Genomic DNA, 25,409 nt, shown 5'->3' with positions numbered 1-25,409 from the left:
GACAGCCTCCAAAGCCACAGAGAAACCCTGTTTCGAAAAAAACCAAAAAAAAAAAAAAACCATTTAAAAAAAAGAAAGAAAAAGGCTCTTCCACACTTCTTCACAGTGTTTATCTAACTCTCCGACCCTGCCTTTGAATTGCTACTAGAGTTCTATTTTGAGACGAGTTCTATTTTGAGACTAAGTTTCAGTACTTTTCTCAGACTGGCTTTAGCTGTGATGTCAACTTTGTAGTCTTTGAGACATTACTACATATCACTTTAAGATCTAAGTAGGGTCGGAGGTTAATTTTTAGGAATTGACCTTTTCACACATGAGGACTATAGTTCACAAGGGATAGAGTGTCTTTGAATGCCTTTTGTGCCAGGCTCTGAGGAATCTAGACAGGGTCCCTTCCTTCAGAGTCACACGCACAGAGCACTGACCAGTGTGGGAACACTGTTGAAACCTGTACTAAGAAGACTCGTAAGCGTGATGGGAACTCTGCTGAGAAGCATGGAAAAGCACCAGGAAGCTTGACAGAAGAGATGCCACCTGACCTTCCTTTGAGGAAGCGGGAAAAGAGGCCTCTGCCTTCAGAAAATGGTGTGACCCGTAGGGTAATCAAAGTCCATGCATTGTTTGCAAAGGTGAATGGTGAGAGGTGGCTACAATGTGACTGTGTGATACAGAAACAGAGGAACTCATAAGTTTGCTTAAGACTAGTTTATGAGTGGCTGTAGGTCAATGCCAGGCAGTGAAAGCTCAATTATGCTATGCTGTCGGGAAGTATGTGTATTCATACCCGAAGAACTGAGAAGAGGAAGGTTGGATTCCAAAATGACTCTAAGAAAGTTGTGGTCCTGGGAGGCCTGGGATAAGCCCTTCTCATGATGCTTGCTATTCTGGGATTTCTAGGCATCTGGCTGAACTGTGGAGAACCCTGGAGGTGGAACTGTCTAACACGACCTGGGTCCTGTGGAGGCTCCTGAGAAAGCTGCAGAAATGCCATGATGTGCCCACCCAAGAGAAGATGGCCTATGTGGCTGTTGCTGTAAGCCATCGCTCTGTCCCTTTCATGTCAGCACAGGATGCTCCCCTTTGAGGAGGACTCACTGTAGCACGGATTCTAATTGTTCTTAATGATAAAACCTCAGAGTCAGCTATCAGGGGTGAAAGCTGAAGATCAGAGAAGCAAAGTGGCCAGCCTCTAGAGTTCTCACCTCTACCAATGCTCAGACCAAAGGGTGATCCTGTCCTCACACTGTCTCCTCAGACTGCGTCTGTCTCTAAGAATCCTCAGACTGCTTCAAACTGACTGCTTCAGACTGAGGGCTGCTCAGTCTGCACTGAGCTCCTGTCTCCTCCCGCCTTATATTCCTCTCCCTGCCCACCATATCACTCCTGTCCCTACCTCCCTAGTGTTGGGATTAAAGGCATGTGATCCCAAGAGCTAGGATCACCTTTGTCTGAGCTCTGTTTCTCTTTTAGACTGAATCAATTTCATGTAGCCCAGTGTGGCCTTGAGCTAACAGGGATCCGACTGCCTCTGTCTCCAGATTGTGGAATTAAAGGTGTGCCACCACTGCCTGGCTTCTATTGCTAATTAGTGTGGCTAGTTCTGCACTCTGATCTTTAGGCAACCTTTATTTGTTATAGCATAAACAAAATATCACCACAACTCACCCTATCCAGAGGGTGTTCTTTTTGTTCTCTTTTGAAGTTTGTCTCTAAATTCATCTGGAAATCCATGTGCATTTCTCCTTGGCTCTGACCTGGAGGGAGCAGAAAGGATAGTAGAGCCTAATACAGAATGAACCTGCTTACTTGTAGCCTTTAAAAACGACCTAAAGTAATTTTAAAAGTTTTAAAATGTAATAATATATAAAATAGAAAACAATGGTCCTTTTAATTGGGGATTTGAAGACTTTCTATCTAAAAGAATGTTTTGGGCCTTGTAACCCATATTTATTTTAAGGCTTATAGGTCATACATAGTCTCTGCCGCATAATCTTTTAATTAAAAAAAAAAACAAACTAAAACCAATACAGTACTGTGTGCCTGTCATTCCACCTATTCAGAAGGCCAAAGTAGGAGCATTATTTGAGCCTAAGAGTTACAGACCAATCTGGGCCACAATTTTGTTTTCAAAAGGAAAAACAATAAAACTTAACATTTATACATACAAAAAAAGAAAATCATTCTTAGCTCATAATCTGTTCCATTTCCCTCATGAGATTTCTAGAAATACCTGTGTCTGTGTATTTGATGTTTTCTAACCCCGTTTTCCTTTGAAAACAATACTTTTTTTTTGTTTTTTGTTTTTTTCCGAGACAGGGTTTTTCTGTATTGTTTTGGAGCCTGTCCTGGAACTCGCTCGGTAGACCAGGCTTGGTCTCGAACTCACAGAGATCCACCTGCCTCTGCCTCCCGAGTGCTGGGATTAAAGGCATGCGCCACCACCACCCAGCTGAAAACAATACTTTTTAAAGCAGTCTCATGTTCACAGCCAAACTGTACAGAAAGTACCTAGGGTTGCTGCACACCTCTGGCCTTGGGCATACTGAGACTGCTTCCTATCACTATATATGCTTTTTTTTTTTTTGAAACAGGGTCTCAGGTAGCTCAGGCTGGCCTCAAAATAGTCATATAATAAAGGGTGATTTTGAACCTCCTACTCTGGCTTCCCAAGTGCTAGGATTCCTCCCACAGCTGCCTTCTGGCAGGCTACACTTCTCCCCTTATCTCCTGCCTCTTTGTTTTTAGGTTCCTCTTTGTCTAGTCCCAAGTATTGTCATAGTATTTTAAACTTCCAAATTTCTTTCAGTATTTCTAATTTGCTATTATCTTCTCTTTTATTCTCTTTTCTTATGAATGTATGCTTTTTAAAAAACTGTAAAATGTAGCTGGGCTGTGGTGGCACACACATTTAATCCCAGCACTCAGGAGGTAGATCTTTGTGAGTTTGAGGACAGCCTGGTCTACAGAATAAGTTCCATAAGTTCTAAAATGTTATGTTAGTGTAGTTTTAGAAGTTAGGGCAAGTAAATGTGTATTTCAGCCACACAATGCAGCTTGTGATATAGGAGATATGGGAGGGACTTGATATTCTCAGTTCAAGCAGCTCCCAGAAGATGCTTTGTTGCAGTGGGCTGACCTTGAGCAGCTAGCCTTTAATTTGTCTTACTTACTGAAGGGTGAGAGCATTTTATTAACACATTGACACAAAAATACTTTTCTGAGTTGTTATTTGTCATCTAATATGATAGATTTTGTTGTGGTTTTGTTTTATTGTTTTTTAGTTGTATCTAATGAAGTATACCAATAGTTTCCAATTATGACTTTTGGATGTCAAGCCTGCTAATTGGACACACACACACACACACACACACACACACACACACACCTGTGTGTGCATGGATACATGTATATGTATAATGTGTATGTGTTGCTAGGGATTGCACCCAGGGTCTACCACGTGCTAAGCATGTACTCCACTCTGAGCATGTCCCATTTCAGTCCTAATGACCACTTTTCTCTTATTCTCCCTGTCATGTTTGTTCCTCTACCAATTACCATTGCTGTTCTCAGAGGGTTAGGACCAACAGACACTCAGGTCTTCCCTGTGCCTTTTCTGCCACAGGTAACAGATGCCCTTTACGAAGTGCTCATGGGAAACAAACTTCGAGCAGCTGCATTCCGACTCTTTCCTCAGCTCTTGATGGCACTGCTCATCCAGATTCACCACAGCATTGGCCTCACCATGTCTGATGTCAGCATCCCAAGTGGCCTGTATGCAGAACAGGAAATACCAATGGAGGTCACACCTCTGCGGTACTGCTCACTGTGATTTCATTGAACTGAACACTGTTTAGACAGTCCTGGGCACTGCAGTAGACATGAGGATAGATGTGGTCATAACTGTGAGTGAACATAGGTCCACATTGCCCAGGAATCACTCTGGCTTTCATTTACTGCTTTTAGTTTTCTTGGTACCAGTGTTAAATTTCACTATGTAGCTGCCTCAGATAATGTGTGATATTGTGCTGGACATTCCCTGCCAGAGCAAGTAGAGACAAGACCAGCAAACCAACCTCCAAAATTGGATTGATCCAATGAAATGATTCCTTATTTCTGGGATATTGCTTGGAGAGACTTTTCAGTTCCTCAACAAGGTCTTGCTAGACATTTCTAGTGTTGCTGACACACAGATCTTTTGAAAGGAAATGCCATACCATGGGATACTTAGGACCAGGCTGAGTGTCAGTATGTCCCAGTGTATTCTCATGCATCTGTTTAATGAGCTGCATGCCATGGGCAAAACCAGACATTCTTAGAGCATACTAGGCAGGCATTCACCCAACTGAGCCAAATCCCTAGCCTTAAATTTTACCTCAATTTTTAAAAATCAGTGGATCAGGCTGGAATGATGGTGTAGAGATTAAGGGCCCTTGCTACTCTTGCAGAGGACCCAGGTTCCATTTCTAGCACCTATGCGACAGCTTATGACTGTCTGTAACTCCAGTTCTAGGGGATCCAACACCCCTCTTCTAGTCTCCATGGGCACTGTATGTGGTGCACAGATATGCAGGCTAACTCATACTCATAAAATAAAAATAATCTTTTTTTAAATGCAATGGGTATCCATTTAGCACTCCAAATCAATTGTTGAATCACAGATCTTCCAAACTCTTTGAGAAACAAAATCAAGTTAAATTTCTTTATGATGAGAATTTATGTGGAAGGCATTTCCAGTTATTAGAGCATGAAACATCTTTAGGAACTCTAGAAAGGGATGGGTTATGATACAGCTCCTGGCCCATTCCATGATTAGTAGTCCTATTATTTCCATCCATGCTTATTTTTGCTCAACTTAGCTTCGCCATACAAGCTACAAAGACTCTCCTCCTCAGAACATTGTGCTGGCAAGAATTCAGCATCATGGAAAAGAATGATGGATGGACTCTTCTGAAGGGAGAATGCCATCTTCAGGGGGTATCTCTCCTTGCCAAGTAAGACTTCCTCATTTTAATGTATTAATTCTCTCCAGAAAGCAGAATCGTTTTATTTTCTCCTTTAAAAAAATCACAATAGCCTGGCATTGGTGGCGCATGCCTTTAATCCCAGTACTCGGGAGGCAGAGGCAGTTGAATCTCTGTGAGTTCGAGGCCAGCCTGGTCTACCAAGCTAGTTCCAGGACAGCCTCCAAAACAATACAGAGAAACACTGTCTCGAAAAACAAAAACAAAAACAAAAAACAACCAAAAAAATCACAATAACTAAAATCATAGCAGAGTATTATTTTTTTTGAGGCAGGGTCCCACTGTGTCCTTGGCCTGGACCTTACCATGAAAACATTTCAAAAGTCTTGGTCCTGGCATGACCTCCTGAATACCTGAACCAAGGTAGAAACTTTGGACTTGGGCAAATGCCATCTGAGTTAGCATATGTCTGAGTTTTCTGTTGGTCTGTCTTACAGTGCCTTGCTGGAAAGAAGTCACCTCTTTGCATATAAGACCATGTACTTGTTAGTCCCTTTGATTAACCGAGGGAATGAGAAACACAAACTCACATCTGCAGGTTTTTTTGTGGAGGTAAGAGTTCTGTAGGTACTGGATTCAGGAAGCCCAGGAGTAGAACCTCTATTCTAAGCTATATTCAACTAGGGACAGGCATTCTGTGTATGCAATAGAGGCTCTTTTTAGATTCCAGCCTTTCGAATCCTTTCGTCTCACCCTCGTCAGTGTTCCTTGTGTCCCTGCTCCTAGCATTTCTCTGTACTGTCTGCAGCAGCTTGGTGACTTCAAAGGCAAATGTATGCTTTAGAATTGGTGGGAAGGTAGCTCCCTTCAAGAAACAGCTGTAAGGTCATTTCTTTCAGCTCTTGAAGAGTCCAGTGGCCAGAAGATTGCCCAGGTTATACTCCACTGTGCGCCTGAAAGACTGGCTGTATGGTGAGAATAAGCTCTTCAGGATTCTTGCACTGAGGGGACTACATAATCTTGTCAGACACCGAGAGATGGTAAAAGGACCTTTGACCACTGATTTACTGGTAATAGCTACAATAAATAGATAATAGATACATAATAATAAATAGACACATAAATAGAACAACCCCAAAGATACCCAAGAAACTCAGGAAGTGTTGGGGCAGGAGTGAATGGGGGAATACATTTTTCACTGTACAACCATCTGTACCATTCTAATTTTATACCTAGCAGTTATGTGGGTACTATTAAAATTAAATAACTTTAGAATCCCAAGTCACGAATATTCATAATACTTTGAAACTTGCATTTTGTGGGGGAGGTGCACTTACTTTTACAACACAGTAGAAAATATCCAGCTGTCTGATTGATGCCTTATATTATGCTGCCCTGCGGAGTACTTGGACATTCCAGGGTATTTATCATCTAAGACAGAGATCACTATTCATGATGAAAGTCTTCCACATCTCACTAAAAAAACATGCCTCACCTGGGCTGTGGTAGCACATGCCTTTAATCCCAGCACGAGAGAGAGAGAGAGAGAGAGAGAGAGAGAGAGAGAGAGAGAGAGAGAGAGAGAGAGAGAGAGAGAGAGAGAGGCAGGAAGATCTCTGTGAGTTAGAGGTTAGCCTGGTCTACAGAGTTAGTTCCAGGACAGCCAAGGCTACACAAAGAAACCCTGTCTTGAAAAACCAAAAACAAGAAAGAAAGAGAGAGAGGGAAGGAGGGAGGAAGGAAGGTTATGCTGAAGTTTTAATTTTGCCACTTGAGATATATTTGTTTTATAAAAAATGAATACACATATGGAACAAAAATGACAAATGCTAGTATATGCTAACTCTGACTGAGTTGGATGCATGAGCATTTGTTTATTGCACTTATGTATATATGTATACACATACATTTTAAAATCCTGAGATTGCTTCCTTGTAGGAGTTTAGAATGGGGAGGGCTTTTAAGGATCCTTGTCAAACCCTGCTGAATCCCTACCAAGGAGTTTTCAAGCCTTTGTTTGAATAACTTCTATACTAAAGAACTCAGTCTGGCCTGAGCTGGCCATTCCACTTTTTTTCTGTGTTGGGTGAACTTTTCCTTAAAGTAAATCCTAGTGTATATCCCTGCCCCCCCCAACCTGGTTCCACCTCTGTTCTATGAAGCAATTCATGACAGCTCCTCCCCCTCCTCTACATATCAGGCATGCCAATAGTAAAGAGAGAGTTCTTATGCCCTCGTTACCACCAGAGTTACCAGAAATCCATAAGCACTAGGGTACCTAAATGGGTGTGGGATTCCTCCATTTAAAATTAGATAATGAACTATCGGGAGAGGAGGTCATGGCTGTTTTGGACACACAGAGAGAAGATGTCAAAAGCACGATACCCTGCATCTTAGACAGCTTAAACGAGACGGATGAGAGGATCGTTTTGTTGGCCATCCAGATACTCATGCAGCTTGTCAAGACACTGGACTCTACCACCTTGGCTACCATGATGAAGATCCTGTGTTCCTTATTTGGTGACGTAAGACAATGAGAGAAAAGATTCCTCCTTAGAGGATGGGTACCTACCAGCTAGCAAATTTTGAGACCTTAATGAGGCCATTATATTTTACTTACATAATGGAGTGTTTTATTTACAGAGGCCTTTTAAATCTTCTCCCCAAGACCCTTCGAGATAATCTGTGATGCCCTGTTTTACTGGGCTGATGTTATTAGTCTTTCAGATTTAAAGAATTTTGAGACATAGCAGGGTAGTGTTGGTGCATGTCTTTAGCAGGGATGCAGAAGCAGGCAAATCTCAGAGTTTGAGGCCAGCCTGCTCCAGGATGGCCAGGCTACACAGAGAAACCCTGTCTCAAAAAACAAAAAACAAACAAATAAACAAAAAAGCAAAAACAAAAAACCCTGAAAAACTTGAGACACACAGACTTCCAAGGAATTAGTTTGCTCTGTGGGAGGGGAGAAAATTGTATAGGGCAAGGAACAGTAAGAAATGGGTCACAAGGAGAAAAAAAAAGAAAGAAATGGGTCAAACTGACAAAGATTTGTCCAAAATCACTAAGATTTTCTAAAAGAAACACATAATGCACATTAACCCACATCCTCAGTATATGCTAGTTAGGATTTTGAATTTGAGCAAAACAGCTGGTGTGAATGATTCATACCAGCATTGAATGGAAGCTTTTTCTGCAACAGGTGGAACTACCTATTTCTTGCTTATACAGTTCAGAAACAAGTATATCAAACACAGGTCTTGCTGTCTCCCTATATAGTTGATTGCTTGCTCTCAACTGTTTGCAGCTAGATAGCTTCATGTTAAGACTCCCTGGAGTTCTTATAAGGTAGTATGAGCATGTTCAGTGAGCTGTTTCCTTCTGAATCCTCCATTCTTAGGTGAGACATGACGTCCATCATTTCTCCATGACTCTCTTTGGAGCCTCCATAAAGGCTGTGAAACATACAGACAAGAAGTGTGTGGAGAGCCACGTCCTGGAAAGCTTGGTTCCACTACTTCTGTTTTCTCAGGATGACAATGATGACATAGCTAAGGTAATACCAGTTTCTTTTCAGCCAAGAGTACCTGAGTTTAGATCTAGCTCTGCGGTCACATTCTTGTTCCTTATGTCCTCTCACACAAAACTACATTTCAGTCATTTCTCTGAGGAAATTTCGAGAAATCAAACTATATTTCTGTGTACCAAGATATGGTCTTTGTGGGGAAGAAATATGTATTATCACTTTGTAGCCTAGCACAGAGCCCAAAATACAATGCTCAACTCAACAAACTCTGTGTTAATGACAAACGTGTTCTTTTCTTTCAAGGACTACCCCTTGGCCTTGAGACATGGAATGTGGTGGGAGTTAAGTTAGAGACTTTATTTCTCCTAAGTCTTCCAAAGGTTTTGCTGAAGAATTGGGGTTTTTCATTTAAACCACCTAGTGTTAACTGTATCTGTTCAGGCTGGGCATAATGGCATAGATTTGTAATCTCAGCTACTTGGGAGGCTGAGGCAGGAGCCTTTCAAGTTCAAGGACAGTGTGGATAACTTAAAAGAGTAAGTCTGACAAGATGACTCTCAGTAGGCAAAGGTACTTGCTGCCAGGCCTGACAACTTGAGTTTGATTCCTGGAACCTATAGGTGAAAAGAGAGGAACCGATTCCTGCAAACACACGTGGAGGCAGGAAGATGATAGATAGACAGATAGATAGATAGATAGATAGATAGATAGATAGATAGAAAGAATTGAATTTTTTAAAATAAAAATAAAGTGAAAGAAGAGCTAGAAATAGTGGCAGTGCTTGCCTACCAGATTCAACCCCCAGTACAGTAACACACACACACACACACACACACACACACACACACACACACACACGGAGGGAGGGGGAGAGAGAGACACAGAGAGAGAGAGAGAGACAGAGGGAGAGAGAGAGAGACACGAAGAGAGTAAGCTTTCTCAGTCCATTATGCTGTGATCACCAGTTATATCATTCCAGCATTCCAGGGAGGCCAGTTTAGACCACAAGAATTTGGGAATAATTCTGGAGCTGTCTTTGTGTTCCCCCATACAGAAATGAAAGTCAAACTTAAAAACTTAGAAACCAGCCAGGCGTTGGTGGCACACACCTTTAATCCCAGCACTCGGGAGGCAGAGGCAGGCGGATCTCTGTGAGTTCGAGGCCAGCCTGGTCTACAGAGTGAGTTCTAGGACACCCTCCAAAGCCACAGAGAAACCTTGTCTCGAAAAAACAAAAAAAACCAAAAAACAAAAACAAAAACAACTTAGAAACAGCTGGAGGTTATGGTGCATGCCTTTAATCCCAGCACTTGGGAGCCGAGGCAGGCAAATCTCTGTGAGTTTGAGGACAGCCTGGTCTATAGACTGAGTTCAAGGACAGCCAGGACTACGTAGTCAGGCCCTGTCTTAGGGAGAAAATGCATAGAAACTGGACTTAAGATTTATGTGGGCCCTCATGCCTTGTATGAAAAGGTCTATAGTTCTGTAGCCATCAATTAGAAATATTTCAGCCCTCAATAAAGTATAGCTCAGATTTTGTCAACCAAGTGATGGAGAAGCATATCTTTGGAGCTCATGGGTGTGTGGTACATTGACACCTCCCCCCAATCTGCCATCCCTTGGCAATCAGAAAAGGCGTAGAGATGCCAAGGCTCTGAGTTTATTTTCCTACAACTTGAACAACTTCTAGCTAAGTCAAGCTCTTCAGAGAGGAGTCTTAGCAGAGAGGTGGGTGTTAATTGGGTTAGGACAGAAACAATGCTCTAAGAATTGAAATAAATAAATCATACACCTATTCCCAACTGAAACCCCCAAATACATGTCATCCCAATTTTTTATCATTTCTAAAGTAAGTTTTCCCCTTCCTTTCCCCCTTCTCTTTTCTTTCCTTTCCCTCTCCTCTCTTTTGTGTTTTTTTGTTTTGGGATAAGGTCTTTGGCAGCTCAAGCTGGTCTCAAGCTATGTAGCCAAGGCTTGCTCCTGGATGGATTTGATTGTTCTGCCTCTGCTTCCTAAGTACTGGAAGTACAGGTGTGTGCCATCAATGCCTGACTTGTCTGTGTGAATGTGATTGTGTGTGCGTGTGCGTGTGCGTGTGCGTGTGTGTGTGTGTGTGTGTGTGTGTGTGTGTTTGAGACAGTCTCACTATGGAGGCCAACCTAGCCTTAAACTTGCTGTCCTCTTGCCTTTGCCTCCCAAGTGCTGGGATTATAGTTGTGTGCCATCACAATGAGTTTATTTTTCATGTTTTAAACCTGATGTTGTTTATTTCTATAAATCTCTCAGCATATTTACTTAACATTGTATTTGTGATATTTTTATTGTAAGGCTGTAGATCATTTGTTTTCAGTGTTATGTGGGATTGCATAATTTAATCTAAATTTTACCCCATTCTTCTATTCCAGGACACTTAGACAGTGCTTGGTCTTCATGATTATAGTGCTGCAACAAGCACTTTAGTGCATGCATGTGAGAATTTCTTAAGGTCATAAAAACCTAGTGTGGGTACCTGGGTCAGATACTACATATCTATAAATTGCTACACAAATAAGCTGAAATAATTCTAATCAATCTCCAAAGGATTTGGTTTTTGTTGTTGCTTTTGTTTTAAGACAAGGTCTCACCATGGAGCTCCAGATGGCCTGGAATTGGCTATGTAGACCAGGCTGGCTTCTAACTCAGAGATCTGCCTACTTGCCTTAGCCTCCTAAGTGTTGTGATTAAATATATACACCACCATACCTTTTCTTAAAAGGATATTTGTGGCCCAAATATCTAGTGAACCTGAGATAGTGTTGAATGGTGCTTTAGTGGCATTCTGAGAGCAATGGCTAGACAATGGAATCCTGTTTAGAGCCTGGGCTATAGAATCTGTGTCTTAGCTGTGTACCACATCTACTAGTTGTCAGTTTCCAGAGTCCAGTGGTTTCTGCATCCTTTTTTTTTTTTTTTTTTTTTGGTTTTTCGAGACAGGGTTTCCCTGTGGCTTTGGAGGCTGTCCTGAAACTCGCTTGGTAGTCCAGGCTGGTCTCGAACTCACAGAGATCCGCCTGCCTCTGCCTCCCGAGTGCTGGGATTAAAGGCGTGTGCCACCAACTCCCGGCTGGTTTCTGCATCCTTATCTCACTCAGAGTAATTCTGAAATTATCGGACTTTCACATTAGACTTTGATGTGAGTTTTACTAAAGAAAATTTACCTCAGTTAAAGAATGTTTGAAAATGCTGATCTGTTATACTCTCTTCCCCCACAGGAGAGTAGACGAGTCCTAACTCTATGTGCCCAGTTCCTGAAATGGAAGCTGCCCCGAGAAGTGTACTGCAAAGATCCCTTATACATCAAACCAAATGAAGTTAGAAGGGTCTGCAGATTCTTTGTATGTGAGAAATACTGGCTTTGTTTTTCTGATTGTTTTTAATGGAGACATGGCATGCAGGAAACATTTACCACCCACCCTTTCACAGCAGTAGTTGCTCTCCATGAACTGTTGAAGAGGTAGATCTCTTTTCTGTAGTTCCCCCAATTAGTCACAGATGCTTTTAAAAATGTTTTATGTGTATGTGCACACACATTGAGTGTGCCACAGTGTGCAAGTGGAGGTCAGTGAACAACTCTCAGGAGTCAGTTCTTGCCTTCCATTGTGTGAGGCAGGGTCCCTTTTGTTTCTGCTGATGTGAGTCCCTGTCTCGTAGGGATGCTAGAATTAGTCATCTGGCTTCTGTTATGTGGGTTTCAAGGATCAAGCTTGCGTCCTCAGGTTTGCATGGCAAGCACTTTTACCCATTGGTCCATTTCACTCGCCAACAAATTTACTACTAACATGTGTCCTCATATATGCAAAAGGCTGGTGGTATGATGTGTAGTGGCACATCCCTGTAATAACATCACTCAGGAGGCTGAGTCAGGAGGCTGAGTCAGGAGGCTCAGTCTGAGTGTGAGGGCAAGCTGAGCTGGAGAGTAAGACCTTGTTTCAAAATAGTAATAACAAAATAACTGATAAACTAGAGAGCCCCACTAATTGCATCAGAAACTACAAGGTCAGATCTCTAGTCCAAAAGGTTTACTTGGGCTAGGCTTGGTCATGCACACCTTTAATCCCAGCACTCAGGAGGGAGAGACAGGCAGATCTCTGTAAGTTCAAGCCAACGTGTTCCAGGACAGCCAGAATTAGTGAGGCTTTGTCTAAACAACAACAACAAATGTCCATGTGAGCTGAGTTGAAATAATTATGCATTGTCTTCACATCTATAACCCTTTGCTTGATATAGTGGATTGTCTTATTATTTTCCATTAGAACATTAATCCCTAAGCAAGGACTTCCTAAGACCTTATAAGAAGAGGGCAGCATGTCACTAGTCCTGAGACCCAGATGGCATCTTCTGTTTATAAGCCCAGCAGAGCCTATATAATCCACAGTAGCTTCAGAAGTTCCATGCATAGTTTTCTAGAAACTGCTTGAAGTAGAACCACCTGAATCTTCCACATATCTAAAACCCAGAATGGTTTCTTCCCATCAAGTTTGTAGGGCTGGGAAGCACACTATAGTGCCCTTGCCTGTCTTTTCCTGGGTGAACTTCAGTCATTACGTATAGTTGACACATTAATGACAATATTTCCAACAAGATATTTGTTGTTCCCAATGGGTAAAAGTGCAAACTCTTCATGTCAAATTGTAAGCTCTATGAGAAAAAAATTCTTGTCTCCCCTTCCTGTTTTGTGAGGTGATTGTCCTTCCAAGAGGCCCTTGAAAGGTGCACAATTCACCAAGAGAGCAAAATAGATTTTCCATGTAGCAGGTCATGGCAACGCAGTTTTTAAAACTTCTAGTTTGTAGCCTGCAAACTAGTAAGGAGACTGAAAACTTCTAAGAAACTAAAATAGAAACCCCAAGTGGAAAATAGTATGTGCCAAGAAAAGAAGCCTGCAGAGTGCCCAGAGCTGGGTTGACTCACAAGAAGAGCTGGTAGGGAAGTCAAAGCTCAAGGTAGCATTTAGAGGTGAGAAGGCAGAGGCACAGAGAAGCCAGGGTGACTGCAAAGGTGTCATGGACAGGTGTACACAGTGGGTATTCTGAGGACTTAACTTTACAGGGGCTTGCTATCATGGCAAAGCAGCCACTGTGACATTCACTGAAGTAATTCAGATACTGCTGTACTCACCTGCTACTTTATTGTTATATACTCTTCTCATCAACTTAGGGCGAAAAAAGCAAGGGGAAAATAAACATCCTAGACCAAACACTAATGTATTCCAAGGACCCAAAACTTCCCATCAGAAGAACAGCTGTCTTGTTTATAGGTAAAAGAAAACCCTTTCATTTGTATAGCTACCTTATCCTATACCTTGCAATGTTGTGTTGAGTATCCCAGTCTTTTCTTTACATAGAATGTATTGCAATCATATTCACCTCATAACTCTCATATTCCTCATGCATTCCCATTGATCCCCTTCTTCCCAAATAGTTTCTCTTCTACTTTCGTGTCTTATTTTGGTGACTCAATAAATTTAATTAGTGTTACTATAGAAGCATGGGTAACTTACAAGTGACTACCACTGAGAAAAATGTTTCTTCCTTCACACTGCCCCTTTCAGCAACCATTAACAGCCTGTAGATCCTCAGGGACTTCACAAACCTCTTTCCCCAGGAACCTTTGTAACTGCCTAGAAATCCTCAAGGGCATGCAGGGCCTCAAGTCCTTGGTGAGAGAGTATCAGTGGGTCCAGTCTTGTGCAGGTCTTATGCAGGCCATTACAGCTGCTGTGAGCTCATGAGTGCAATGTCTAGAAGACGTATTCTACAACACTCCACCTGCCCCTTCATCTCATACATTCCTTCAGCCCCCTCTTCTACAGTGTTCTGAGCCCAGGACGGGGAGAGAGATGTCTCACTTAGGTCTGACAATCAATAGTCTCTTACTCTCTGGCCAAAGCTGACAGCAGCACTAATCTATGAACATAAACCTAAGTATCTATCAGCCAATTTGATGGTCACAATAATCCATCTAGCAAAACAAAACCAATTTTTTCCCTGCTAGGACCTGACCTCCTCAGCCACAAACTTCATACCAGACTTATAGATTTAGGCATGATCTTTATGTAAATGACCTTGAAAACACTTTTAATGAAAAAGGAATGACATTATTGACCAATAACTATAAGGCACTTTGGAATATTAATATTAATAAATAAAACTATTGTGTGTGTGCATGTAAGAGACAACATTTACATGATGTGGTGGATATGTGGAGGACAGAGAGCTTGTGGGAGTCGGCTCTCCATCCACTGTGTGCGTCTGGGAATTGAACTCAGGTTGTCAGGTTCACAAGCAAGCATATCAGCTCTTTAAGCCATCTTGCTGGCTCTTGTTCCTTATTACTTTGGTTATTTATTTTTTTGAAACAGGTTTTCACTGTGTAGCCCTGGCTGGTCTGAAACTGATTTGTAGACCAGGCTTGCCTTCAACTTAGACAGATACTCCTGCCTCTGCCCCGTGAATGCTAGGATTAAAGATGTATGCTACCACTCAAGGCTCTGCTTAGCTTTTCAGATAGTTTCACTGTGTACTTAAGGTTAACTTCGAACTTATGGCAATTCTCATGCCTGAGCTTCCCAAGTGTTGGGATTACAGGTATGAGCCAGAATGCCTGGCTGGAATTTATTGTTTTGAATATGCCTTATTAACTAAAGGCTAATTCTGCCACCTGCTTAGATTATTAAATGATAAAAATGAAAAACCTTTAGTTTATAAAAGCAAAAGTCTAAGGCTTACTATCTTGTATTTAGGGATCTTATCAAATTATGTGGATCCCAGTGAACTCAAGAGAAAGGGTACTGACATAGAAAATGGTAAGTAATGGCATTGCTTGGATGTGGAATGCCCTATTTTGGAAGGTACCTCAGTCTGTGACTACAGGCAGGCTCTGAAGCCACAGCTGAGTCTGGCATTTAAAACTCTGGGCTTATGTAGCATTAAAAGCATAAAGTGATTGTAATTCAATTAAATTATGGTCTCATCTAAAGTCTAAGACCCCTTAGGAAAGGGTATGATCCTGTTTGTCTGGAAATAGCTTATCTAATGATTGTCTAAAGGGAACCTTCCAAACTTTGTCAGGAAGTAAAACATCATCTTTCTACAAATCTATCCTAACCAATTATGGTGACGTCTCACACGAACCTCAGAGGCTTCCCACTGTCTCAGAAGCTGTGCTGTCCAGTGAAGGACTAAGAACGAGAGTGCTTAGCCTCTAAGACAGCTGTCAGAACTGTTTCAGAACTGTCGGTGGGTGACACTTTCTCCAACTGCACAGTTCTGCAGACTGAGTGCTCGAAGAGTTCTTACTCCCACGTAAGAAGAGCTGTATAAATCGGGAGATAATGTTTAATGGTAGAGTGTTTGTCCAGTATGTGCAGATGAAGCTTGGCATTAGGCTCTATGTTCAATCCATAGTACTGGAGGGGAAAGGAGTTACATATGCATACACAAATGCATATTCTCACAACCCCAAACCACTTCTTCCTTCCTCCCTTCCTTCCTTTCCTTCCTTCCTTCCTTTCTTTTTTGTGTGTGTTTTTTGAGGCAGGGTTTCCTGTAACTAGCTCTTGTAGACCAGTCTGGTCTCGAACTCACAGAGATCTGCCTACCTCTGCCTCCCAAGTGCTGGGATTAGAGGTGTGTGCCACCACTGCCCAGCCAAAATCTCTACTTTCATAACCAAATTAAAAATCTAAGCAATTTGTTTTTTAATTAAAATTTGTTTTATTTAGTATGCTTATGAAGGTAAGAGGACAAACTACAAGAGTGAGTGATTCTTTTCCTCAACCATGTGGGTCATGGGGGGCTATTGGGATGAAACACCCTCTGTCCTCCCCCAGTTGCCAGTCACTGGATAACCAGCCCAGCTCACCAAGGAGATGATGAATCAAAGGTGATTTTATAGCCATTTTTGCAGGTGACATGCGAGTAAGGTTCATCACAATTGTATCCCATATCGGCCATATCGAGGCAGTGATAGTGTACCTAGATACACTATGCTGTTGCAGCGTCAATCTGGTTTTTAATGAAAACCATCAGTTTGTTAAAGAGAAAGGGTCCTAGCGACAGGAGGATTAGTAAGCCAAGGAAGGGGCCAAACAAGGTAGAAATCCACTCCAGGCACTCCAAATGTGCCGATCGAACAATTCTCTGCAGCATTTTTCAAGTTCTCCTGATTGATGTCTCTTGATTCGGTCTCAAACAATGCCTGATTTGTTGGTGTAAAAGCAGCATTTCTCCTGCAAAGTCAAACTGCCTCCCTTGCCTGCTGTGAGTAAACCTAAGCCTCTCCTATTTTGTAGGACTACTTCTGCCAGGGAGTCACCTTGGTCCTGAAGGTCCTGAACTGACTTGTACATAGTCTGTACATCATCAGCAAGCCATTGAGATAGCTTGGAGTATGTCTGTATAGCTACTCCTATGTCTGTGGAGCCGGTGGTTAGGGCCCCCATACTCCCAAGTCCCACTAACAGGGGGATGAACTGGATGACTCTCTTATGTCTGAGAATAAGATAATCTATGCTAGGTATTGGAATGGGCTCATTTCCTGGAATAAACTCTACATCTAGGAGAAGGGTGGCTAATATACCTAACCCTGTCCAATTTGTAGGCAACATGGAATAAGCCATTCCATTTCTACATGTAAAAACTTGTCCAGGCCCAGGACAAAGAGCAGGAAGTGAGTGATGCTTGTCCTACATCTATGTCAAAGCTATTACTTTTACAGTGTTTATAAAGGCATAATGATTAAATCCTGTGGGTTGTATCTTAAAAGGAATGCTAAGAGAGCAACTATCACCTGGTGGGGGACCATCAACAGGTACAGAGGAATTTTGCAACACTGGAATGGCCAGAGGCCATGAGGTTCCCAAGGCCAAACACAACTAGCAATCCCTTGCCTTGCCAGGTGGGGATTGGTGACATTACTATTACTCCCCCTTTGTAGTTTTTTAGAAGTTGCATTTTTAAGGAACTATAAGTACACTCCACAATTCCTTGAGGATTATAAGAAATACCTGTTGTGATCAATTTTCTATTGAGTACAAAATAGCTGAATGTCTTATTAGAATATCTAGACCAATTGTCTGTTTTTTATCACTTTTGGAACTCCCATGTAAGCAAAACATTTTTTTTTTTTTTGGTTTTTCGAGACAGGGTTTCTTTGTGGCTTTGGAGGCTGTCCTGGAACTAGCTCTTGTAGACCAGGCTGGCCTCGAACTCACAGAGATCCGCCTGCCTCTGCCTCCCGAGTGCTGGGATTAAAGGCGTGCGCCACCAATGCCCGGCCGTAAGCAAAACATTTTGAACAGTGACTTATCACATGCTTGGTGGCTTTTTTAGTTTGGTAGTGGCCATCAAGAAACCTGGATACCGCCGGGCGGTGGTGGCGCACGCCTTAAGCACTCGGGAGGCAGAGGCAGGCGGATCTCTGTGAGTTCGAGGCCGGGCTGGACCAATAGCCTCCGAAACAATACAGAGAAACCCTGTCTCGAAAAACCAAAAAAAAAAAAAAAAAAAAAAAAAAAAAAGAAACCTGGATACCTATCAACTGCCATGTGAACATTTTTTAACTTGTCAAATTTTGTAACATGAGTAATATCTACTTATAAATTATTAGGAAATAGGCCTCGAGGTTACAGATAAATATTGTGGGCACATCTCATTGTTTGACAAGCAGTGTCTCTAGTTAAACCAAATTGCTTTCTTAGACTTTTGCTATTTTGATGGTGAAAGTTTGAAAGACCCCCAGAATGGGAAGACCCTCACTCAAGTCTCAGGATAAGCCAACACCCCAATAATTCAAGAGAGACCGTTCTTGCTGCAAGCACAGGAGGTTTATTCGGGGAACCAGTGCACTGGGGCCGAGCTAATGACCCTCGCAGGGGCAGAGGATATCGATCCCTAGTAGCTGCAGTCGGGGGTTTTTTAAAGGGAAAAACCAAATTGGGGAGTTAGGCAAACATCATAAAGGATGAGAAGTTAAATGATAGCTTATGTCTTAACAGGAAGGTTATCTCAAGCAAGTATTCTTTGGGCATTGTACAGTTAAACATTGAGCAGGAATGTGGTGAGCTAGTTCCTGGATCAGGGAGGGTTATCTTTTAAATTTATCTTGAGGTCTCCAGTTTCTCAGGAGAGGGCAGAAGGGCAAGTCACTCTGTGATGGGCTAGTCGCTAGGGGTCTAAAAATGTTGAGTTGGGATCTCTCATTCCCCACTTCTTTTAGTAAGCAGTTCTAATCATAGAACTGCAGAACTAAATTTCTGACTCTATATAGTATGCATTGCCCTGTTCTAGTCTCTGATACTGTTGATATAGCATAAGAATCTGTACAGCACTAACTCTTTGTCTAATAAAAGCAATTAATCTATTAATTATGCAAGGTCCTATAGTCAGCAGAAGAAGCAAGTTCAGTAAGGGACCCATCAGGGCAGAAAGCAAAGGTGTCTAAATTGGTTTAGGGGCAGGCTTTTTTCTTTTTTTGTCCTTTGTATATGTGTGGTTGAATCTTTATTTTTTTAAGCCCTGGTGTAGCTCTGTTACAGCTGTAGCAGTGGCTTTTGTAAGAGGGAAAGATCCTTTTAAAACTTTTAAACTCTAAAATTTTTTGTACTTGGTTTTGTTTTATTTTAGCTTTTCTGGCTATTAAAATATACACACGTAAATATACAATCATCTGACTCTTTGATAAGAGACTTTTTGTCTCTTATCTCTAATTATATAAATTAAAATCCTTGATTTTAACCCAAGTTCCCTGTGTCTTGAGGGGCTTACTTAAGGCCCTAGAGAAATAACTCATGTTTAGACAATGTCTGTCCCATAATAGTTGCTCGACTCATCTCAGCTGGGTAGGCTGTGGCGATTAGGAACGGAACCTCCTCTAGTCGCATGATGGGTGCCGCGGAATTTCCAAAGTAACAAGTTTCCCACTCGTCCCCTGATGAGCGTTTTGGGGTCCTTAAAGTAGGTCTGTCTCACATGCCTTTGGCTTGTGGCAATCAGGAACGGGGGTCTTCTCACGTAGCCTTATGGGCGCTGCGGAGTTCCCAAGGCTGGGGGACTGCCTTCCGAATGTGAGTAACCTTTGTCGAGATCCCATACCAGGAGCCCCAAGTTGGGCGCCACTCTGCCCTGACCAGCGGGACCAAGTCAATGTGGGCTATCCTTGGGGGGGGGAGACAAATGGGGAAGGAGACTCGGAGAATGAGAGCAACACAATAGGCTGATCAAGCTCTGTTTATTGAGAATTTCGTAGGAGCTTACATAGGGGAACATGGCATTGCATGTGGCAGAGGAATGTGGGGGGGTTGTAGACAGGAGACACTGAGGAATGAGACAGGGGCTGTCAGAAGCAGGAAACGTTTGATAAGCAATGAGCAGGAGATTTCACCAGGGAGTGCAGGTGTTAAGGAAGCTTTGTTAAGTGATGTGTTATCTCTATGGCACCAGGCTATCTGTGTGTGGGAAGGCGCCTGAGTTTTGGGAAGTGCTTTGGGCCGAGAAACAGATTTACTGTGATCAAAGAAGTTACGAGGTTAACATTAGACATAGCTTGGAATGCCCAAATAATTTTATTTTAGGTAGACTATTGCAAAGGAATGAAATACTAAGCAATTCAGAAGAGTGGGTTTTACATGTCAAAGTTGGAATTAGTTCATCAATGTACAGACTCTGAGACAGCTTTGGAAAAAGCTGCCTTTTTAATCCCAGCTGCTCTGGTTTGTTGGCTACTTGGTATCTAGAGCAGTGCTCCTTTCTAGAAAGTCCAGTCTCGGTTTCTTCCATGTAGATCTGAGAGAACTGTTACAAGATCCTGAGCCCTCTCTGCGCATCATCGCCTCCCAGGCTCTGTTCCGAATCCAGAGGGTGAGGAATGAGTCAGAATCCCAGATAAGAACTTCCTGGTTGAGGAAACTCTTTGGCTGTCTTCATACTTAGAATGCAAAACACATAGCAGCAGGTAAGAGCAAAAAAGCCCTTTCAGAAACCACAGAAGTGATAAACACATTCCATTTTCTCTCTTTTTGAAAATGTTACCATATTCCAAACGTGTCTATGAGAGTATGCATGTGTGCAGGTCAGAGGACAACTTTTGGGGTTTCTCTCTTCCATAATACACATCTCAAGGATCAAACATAGGCTGTCAGGCTTGGTAGCAAATACATTTACCCACTAAGTTGATCTTGCTGGCCTGAACTCCCCATTTTTCTTCTAGACTTAGGCAAACTAGCATGAAGCTACTTCCGTGCTGTTAGTTACCTTCAACATAATCCCTCTTAGAAAATATTTTAGTAGTTAAAATATGGAGTTAAGTTCTTGATTTAAATTTGCAGATATAGTAAAAATTGTAGTGAGTTTGAGTTATACAGATATCCACAAAGTTTAAGTGATGATGACTGTTTTAGAGAGACAGAAGGGCGGGGTGAGGAAGGAGAGAGAGACATTCCAGGTCAGGTATATGAGTCAGTAGAAGGGTGGAAATATGCATGCTCAGCATGTGAGAGGCCCTGGGTTCCACACACAAAAACACTTGGGAGGTTGAGGCAGGAGAATCAAGAATTTAAGACCTTTCTAGATTACACAATGAGTTTGAGGTCAGTCTCTACTTCATGAGAGTCTGTTATAGTCTATCAAAAACCAAGACTTATGTGCCCACCTTAGTCCCAGCACTCAGGAGGCAGAGGAAGGTAGATCACTAAAAGTTCCCTGCCAGTCAGGGCTACATAGTAGAACTCTGTATGAACACAAAACAATCCTTAAGTAAAAATAATAAAAAAGACAAAAGAAAAATTCCAAATAAATAACAGTGTTAGTATTGGTGGCTTTGTTGTCAAGGCTAAGTGAATGTCAACTATGTAAAAGATTAGAGATACCAGTCTATTTTTACATTTTCATACTTAGTATTTTATGAAATCTCATGAGGGCTTTCTCCTTTTTAGTTTTTTTTGAAGCCTGTGAGCAATAACAAAATTTTGACAGGGTATCATGCTGAGTCTATCTCAGTGTATACAAAGTCCCCACTCCTTTTCCCCTATGTTCCTAATTTCTCGAACTAATGTGCCAGGTCCTAGAAAGCTCTAAGATGGAATCTGTTCACTACCAACTGCCCGCTTTAAATATAAGTGAAGAAAATGTTCTCAGAAGATGAATTTTTCTAAGATACAGATTAGTTGAACTGGAGAGATGACTCAGGGGCTCAATTCCCAGCACCCACATGGCAGCTCACAACTGTCTGTAACTCCAAGATCTTAACACCCTCACACAGACAGACAGACATGCAAACAAAACTCCAAGGCATATAAAAAGAGACAGAAACAGATTAGTTAATGTTGAATAAATACCTTGATAACTACACATAGGGGCATACTAGAAATGAGGTACTAAGTCTACCTTTCAGGCTTTTGTTTAGTGGAGCAACCTAAGCAGAAAGCCAGAGCTGAGCTCTCCAGGACAAAAGAAACCTCTTGGGGTGATATGAAGAAAAAAAGGAAATATGACAATTGGCAGTTGAAGAGCTCCATTCCACAGTGAATTGCATTGTGTTGTTCAGTGAGCAGTCTTAATCATTATTCACCCTCTTTCCCAACTTTCATTGCTATCTCTCTGCTGAGATGTCTTTAGGAACAAATCCCTTTATGGTTCATAGAGAGTGGGATGTGGCAATATGCATCTTGTCTTGTAGCTCCAGGTTCAAAATGAAGACTTTAGTTGCCTGATGGATTCTTCAAGTATGTCCAGCCTATAGCCTGCAGGCCACAGGCATCCTAGATCACGATGTCACATTGAACATCCCTTCTTAAATTTTCACACTGAATCAGAGCCAAGAATACAGTTAAGTCACTACATGTAAGACTGCAATGAATATTAACTAACCATACATTTGAAGTACATTCACCCCTCACCATATTCACCTTAGCTCCTTTTAGGAAACCAACTCTACTATCCACTTTTAAACTAGTCTGTTTTCTAGATTATCCAATAAAAATGAATAGCAGCACATTATATAATTAACCCTTTTAATTCTTAATTCACTCCATTATTATCTTCATTCTGCAGATGGGAAACTGAGGAAACAAGCATGAAAGTGAGTTGCTCTGGGTCACACAACTAGTAAATGGCAAAGCCAGGATTACCCAAGTACTCTGATTCCTACACCCACACCCTTGGTTAGTCTGCTGTACTCTTCTCCAGTCTACTCTTTCTTGCAAATGGGAATAAACACAGATCTTCTCTACAGTTCATCTCGGTAGCTGAATTTGTGCTCCAAATAAACTTGTGCAACCAAATATGTTTTTAGTGATACTGAGCCTCCAGTGTTTTTTATCAAATTCATGGACTGGACACTTCTTTCCTAAAGTTAGCATAATGTACATTTTGATCACAGAGAATATCCAACCATCCTGTACTGTAAAGACAATGGAGTTATATAAAAACTGGTGGGTTTTTTTTTAACCCTTTTTCTCAGTCCTTGGTTTGATTTCATGCACTGTTCCATTCTCAGGGTAGAAATAGACCTGTAGGGATGAAAAGATACTCATCTTTAAATTTCCATATTTAAAAAATGAGAGAACAAGTCAGGCATGGTGTCTTATACCTATATCCCAGCACTTGAAAGGCAGAAGGGAGAGAAGTGTCACAAGTTCAAAGTTATCCTGATCTATGTAGCAAATTCCAGGCCAGGCGCAGCTATTTAGCAAGACTGTTACAGAACGAGTGAATAAATTCCCTTTTTAAATCCAAAAATGTAGGGAGATAATGATACCAGAGGCTAAGCTAAGGATGTGGTTTAGATATCTAGTGGCAAGAAAAACACTGAACTGTTTAGTGGCTGGCTGCTTTGCTTTTCTGATCTTCACATTGAGCCCCAATATCTGTCTCTGGCTTTTTATTATTCATGCTACAAAAACTAAAGAAGTTTACAAGCTAGTCCTCAGGCCTTTCTCCTGCAATTACCTTGGTGACTTCTAAAGAACTTATGGATTATATTACTGCCCAGATTTGTCATTTCAGCAATAGACTTCATAGGATTATAAAGTCTGGTCAACCAATCCATTGCATTTTATTGAAGTATTAAATGAAAAAAGGTTTTTGTTTTAAAAATAGCTTAAATAACTTTTAAGCCACAGTCCATAACTTCCACTATGGTAATCTGCTTTAGAGTTTAAATGAAGTTGTGAGGCCTTTACTTCCTGTAAGAACCCTATGTGAAACTGTACTATAGCTAAAATTGCTTGTTCCTTTGCTTGAAGGCTCATCCTACTTAAAGTCTTTTAACACCTTGGCCTAGACAGAAACCTGTTGCTGGGGTGCTGTGCAGCTGTTTCCTCTGAATTGAAGACTTCTCTCCATATATATATATTTGTGTGTGTGTTTATATGTGTGTTTCACACAGACATATATGTGCATTAAATAATTGCTAGGGAAACTCAGGCTGGCTCTGATGTCAGCTAGCTGTACAGGGAGCTCCAAGGATGTAGCTTTTGTAGGTTGTCACCCATGATGGAATGGGCTTTTGTATGATGCATCCATGCTCCTTGACTATCCATGCTCCTTCCTCTAAGTACCCCAATAAACTAACTCACACTTTCACTAAAGATGAATAAGGCTGGACTGTTTCTTAGGTGGGTTGTCATTTGCCTTTCTGGGATTTAGAGGTTTATATCTCCCTAGGAAAAAATCACTAACACAGGACTCCTCCTACATCAGCAGCGCACCCTTTCAATTAGTCCAAAGATTCCTTCCAAGTCTGTCACCTTCCAGCATGTAAGATAGCAACCTACTATCTTCAAACTTGGTAGTCTTATCCCGTCCATGAAGCCATAGTTTCAGCCAGGGAGTTTGTTCAAAACAGACTGATCATCACTAACGTTGAAATCTCTGCTTTGAATATAACATTTAGACCTTAGTGGGGCATACAAATTCCTTCATAACTTGCGTCAATATCCCCATTTTCTTCCCTAGTGACCCCTTCATCCAAACAAGGGGCACTTTGTAATTTTTCAAATATACCACACTAAGTACTGAGTGCCAAGAACTAATCCGAACTAAAGAATACTGGTCAAAAAGCACGACAATTTCAATAAGGTACAATGGAGACAATGAAATGGCTGTTGGGTGGGAGGCGTCACCTACTTACTTTTAGATGTGCTGCTCAGATATGGCCTGAGAAGGTGGCATCTGAACTTAAAGATGAAGAGCTAGGTAAGCAAAGGCATGCCCAATACCATTTCCATTTGATGAACACACAAGAAAAGCCTCCTCCTACTGAGAACTAGCTTGGTATTTTCAAAGTTAAGAATTACCTGGTGCGTCTGAATGCTATGTGTTTCTATATATTAAAGACAAAAGGCATTTCCTGAAGTATTCTGAGTGAAACTGTCCGTTTCTAATTTACGTTTTAAAATCACCTTTGAGGTTAGTGCAAAGACCATCTCTACTCCTGAAATGATTACTTACTGGCACAGTTTTAGAATCCAGGGAGTTAAGAAAGGGCGAGTCACCTAAAATCCTTGCCTCTCCATCCCTTTCTGGCGAGGCAGTAGCCTCCGACGTGGCGCTCCTACATCAAAGAGCCACTTTGGGCTGCTCCTGCCTCCATTTCATCAAGGGTCAAAGCTGAGTGTGAACGGGTTTAATGCGCGCCCGAGAGCTGGCAAAACGAGGGTGCACGGGCCACTGTCATGGAAAAGGCTTCTCACTGGGACAAACGAACACGCCACAGGTAGCCCTAAGTTACCCACACCACGGGACCCGCAGTGGAGAGCGCGGGTCGCAAGCTACAGTCCCGGCGGCCTCAGCACCGGCTCGGATCCTTCCGCCTCGCTCCCTCCGGTCCGTACCCGCCGGCCGCTGACCCGGGGCTGCCCACCAAGGGCCCGAGCTAGCTGTGCTTTA

The 25,409-nt window shown here is 41.9% G+C and overlaps 1 protein-coding gene and 1 long non-coding RNA gene across 7 annotated transcripts in view; one reads left to right on the top strand and one right to left on the bottom strand.

The window, feature by feature from the left end:
• The window catches only part of Mroh8 (maestro heat like repeat family member 8), a 94,579-nt gene extending 70,470 nt beyond the window's left edge, over positions 1-24,109 (top strand). For 3 of the 6 annotated variants that reach the window (XM_040733031.1, XM_040733028.1, XM_040733032.1), the window contains 12 exons: positions 898-1,033; positions 3,623-3,813; positions 4,857-4,991; positions 5,459-5,573; positions 5,861-6,001; positions 7,322-7,486; positions 8,359-8,514; positions 11,736-11,858; positions 13,681-13,780; positions 15,266-15,328; positions 20,305-20,475; positions 22,572-24,109. In XM_040733031.1, coding sequence (XP_040588965.1) covers positions 898-1,033; positions 3,623-3,813; positions 4,857-4,991; positions 5,459-5,573; positions 5,861-6,001; positions 7,322-7,486; positions 8,359-8,514; positions 11,736-11,858; positions 13,681-13,780; positions 15,266-15,328; positions 20,305-20,453 — 1,474 coding nt within the window. In that variant the 3' untranslated portion in view covers positions 20,454-20,475; positions 22,572-24,109. Of the gene's footprint in view, positions 1-897; positions 1,034-3,622; positions 3,814-4,856; positions 4,992-5,458; positions 5,574-5,860; positions 6,002-7,321; positions 7,487-8,358; positions 8,515-11,735; positions 11,859-13,680; positions 13,781-15,265; positions 15,329-20,304; positions 20,476-22,571 lie in introns of those variants that run through there. The other 3 variants (XM_040733029.1, XM_040733030.1, XM_040733033.1) reach the window with 3 other exon arrangements.
• Positions 19,736-25,315, bottom strand: LOC121134549. Its single transcript, XR_005871639.1, has 2 exons — positions 24,972-25,315; positions 19,736-23,029 (listed from the first exon to the last, which is right to left on the bottom strand). It is a non-coding gene; the product is annotated as an uncharacterized LOC121134549 (long non-coding RNA).
• Positions 25,316-25,409: the final 94 nt, after the last annotated feature.

The sequence above is a fragment of the Mesocricetus auratus genome, unplaced genomic scaffold, assembly GCF_017639785.1.
Source record: "Mesocricetus auratus isolate SY011 unplaced genomic scaffold, BCM_Maur_2.0 Super-Scaffold_100028, whole genome shotgun sequence".
In the NCBI taxonomy this organism is placed as follows: Eukaryota; Metazoa; Chordata; class Mammalia; order Rodentia; family Cricetidae; genus Mesocricetus; species Mesocricetus auratus.
This window is presented reverse-complemented; position numbering and strand designations above follow the sequence as displayed.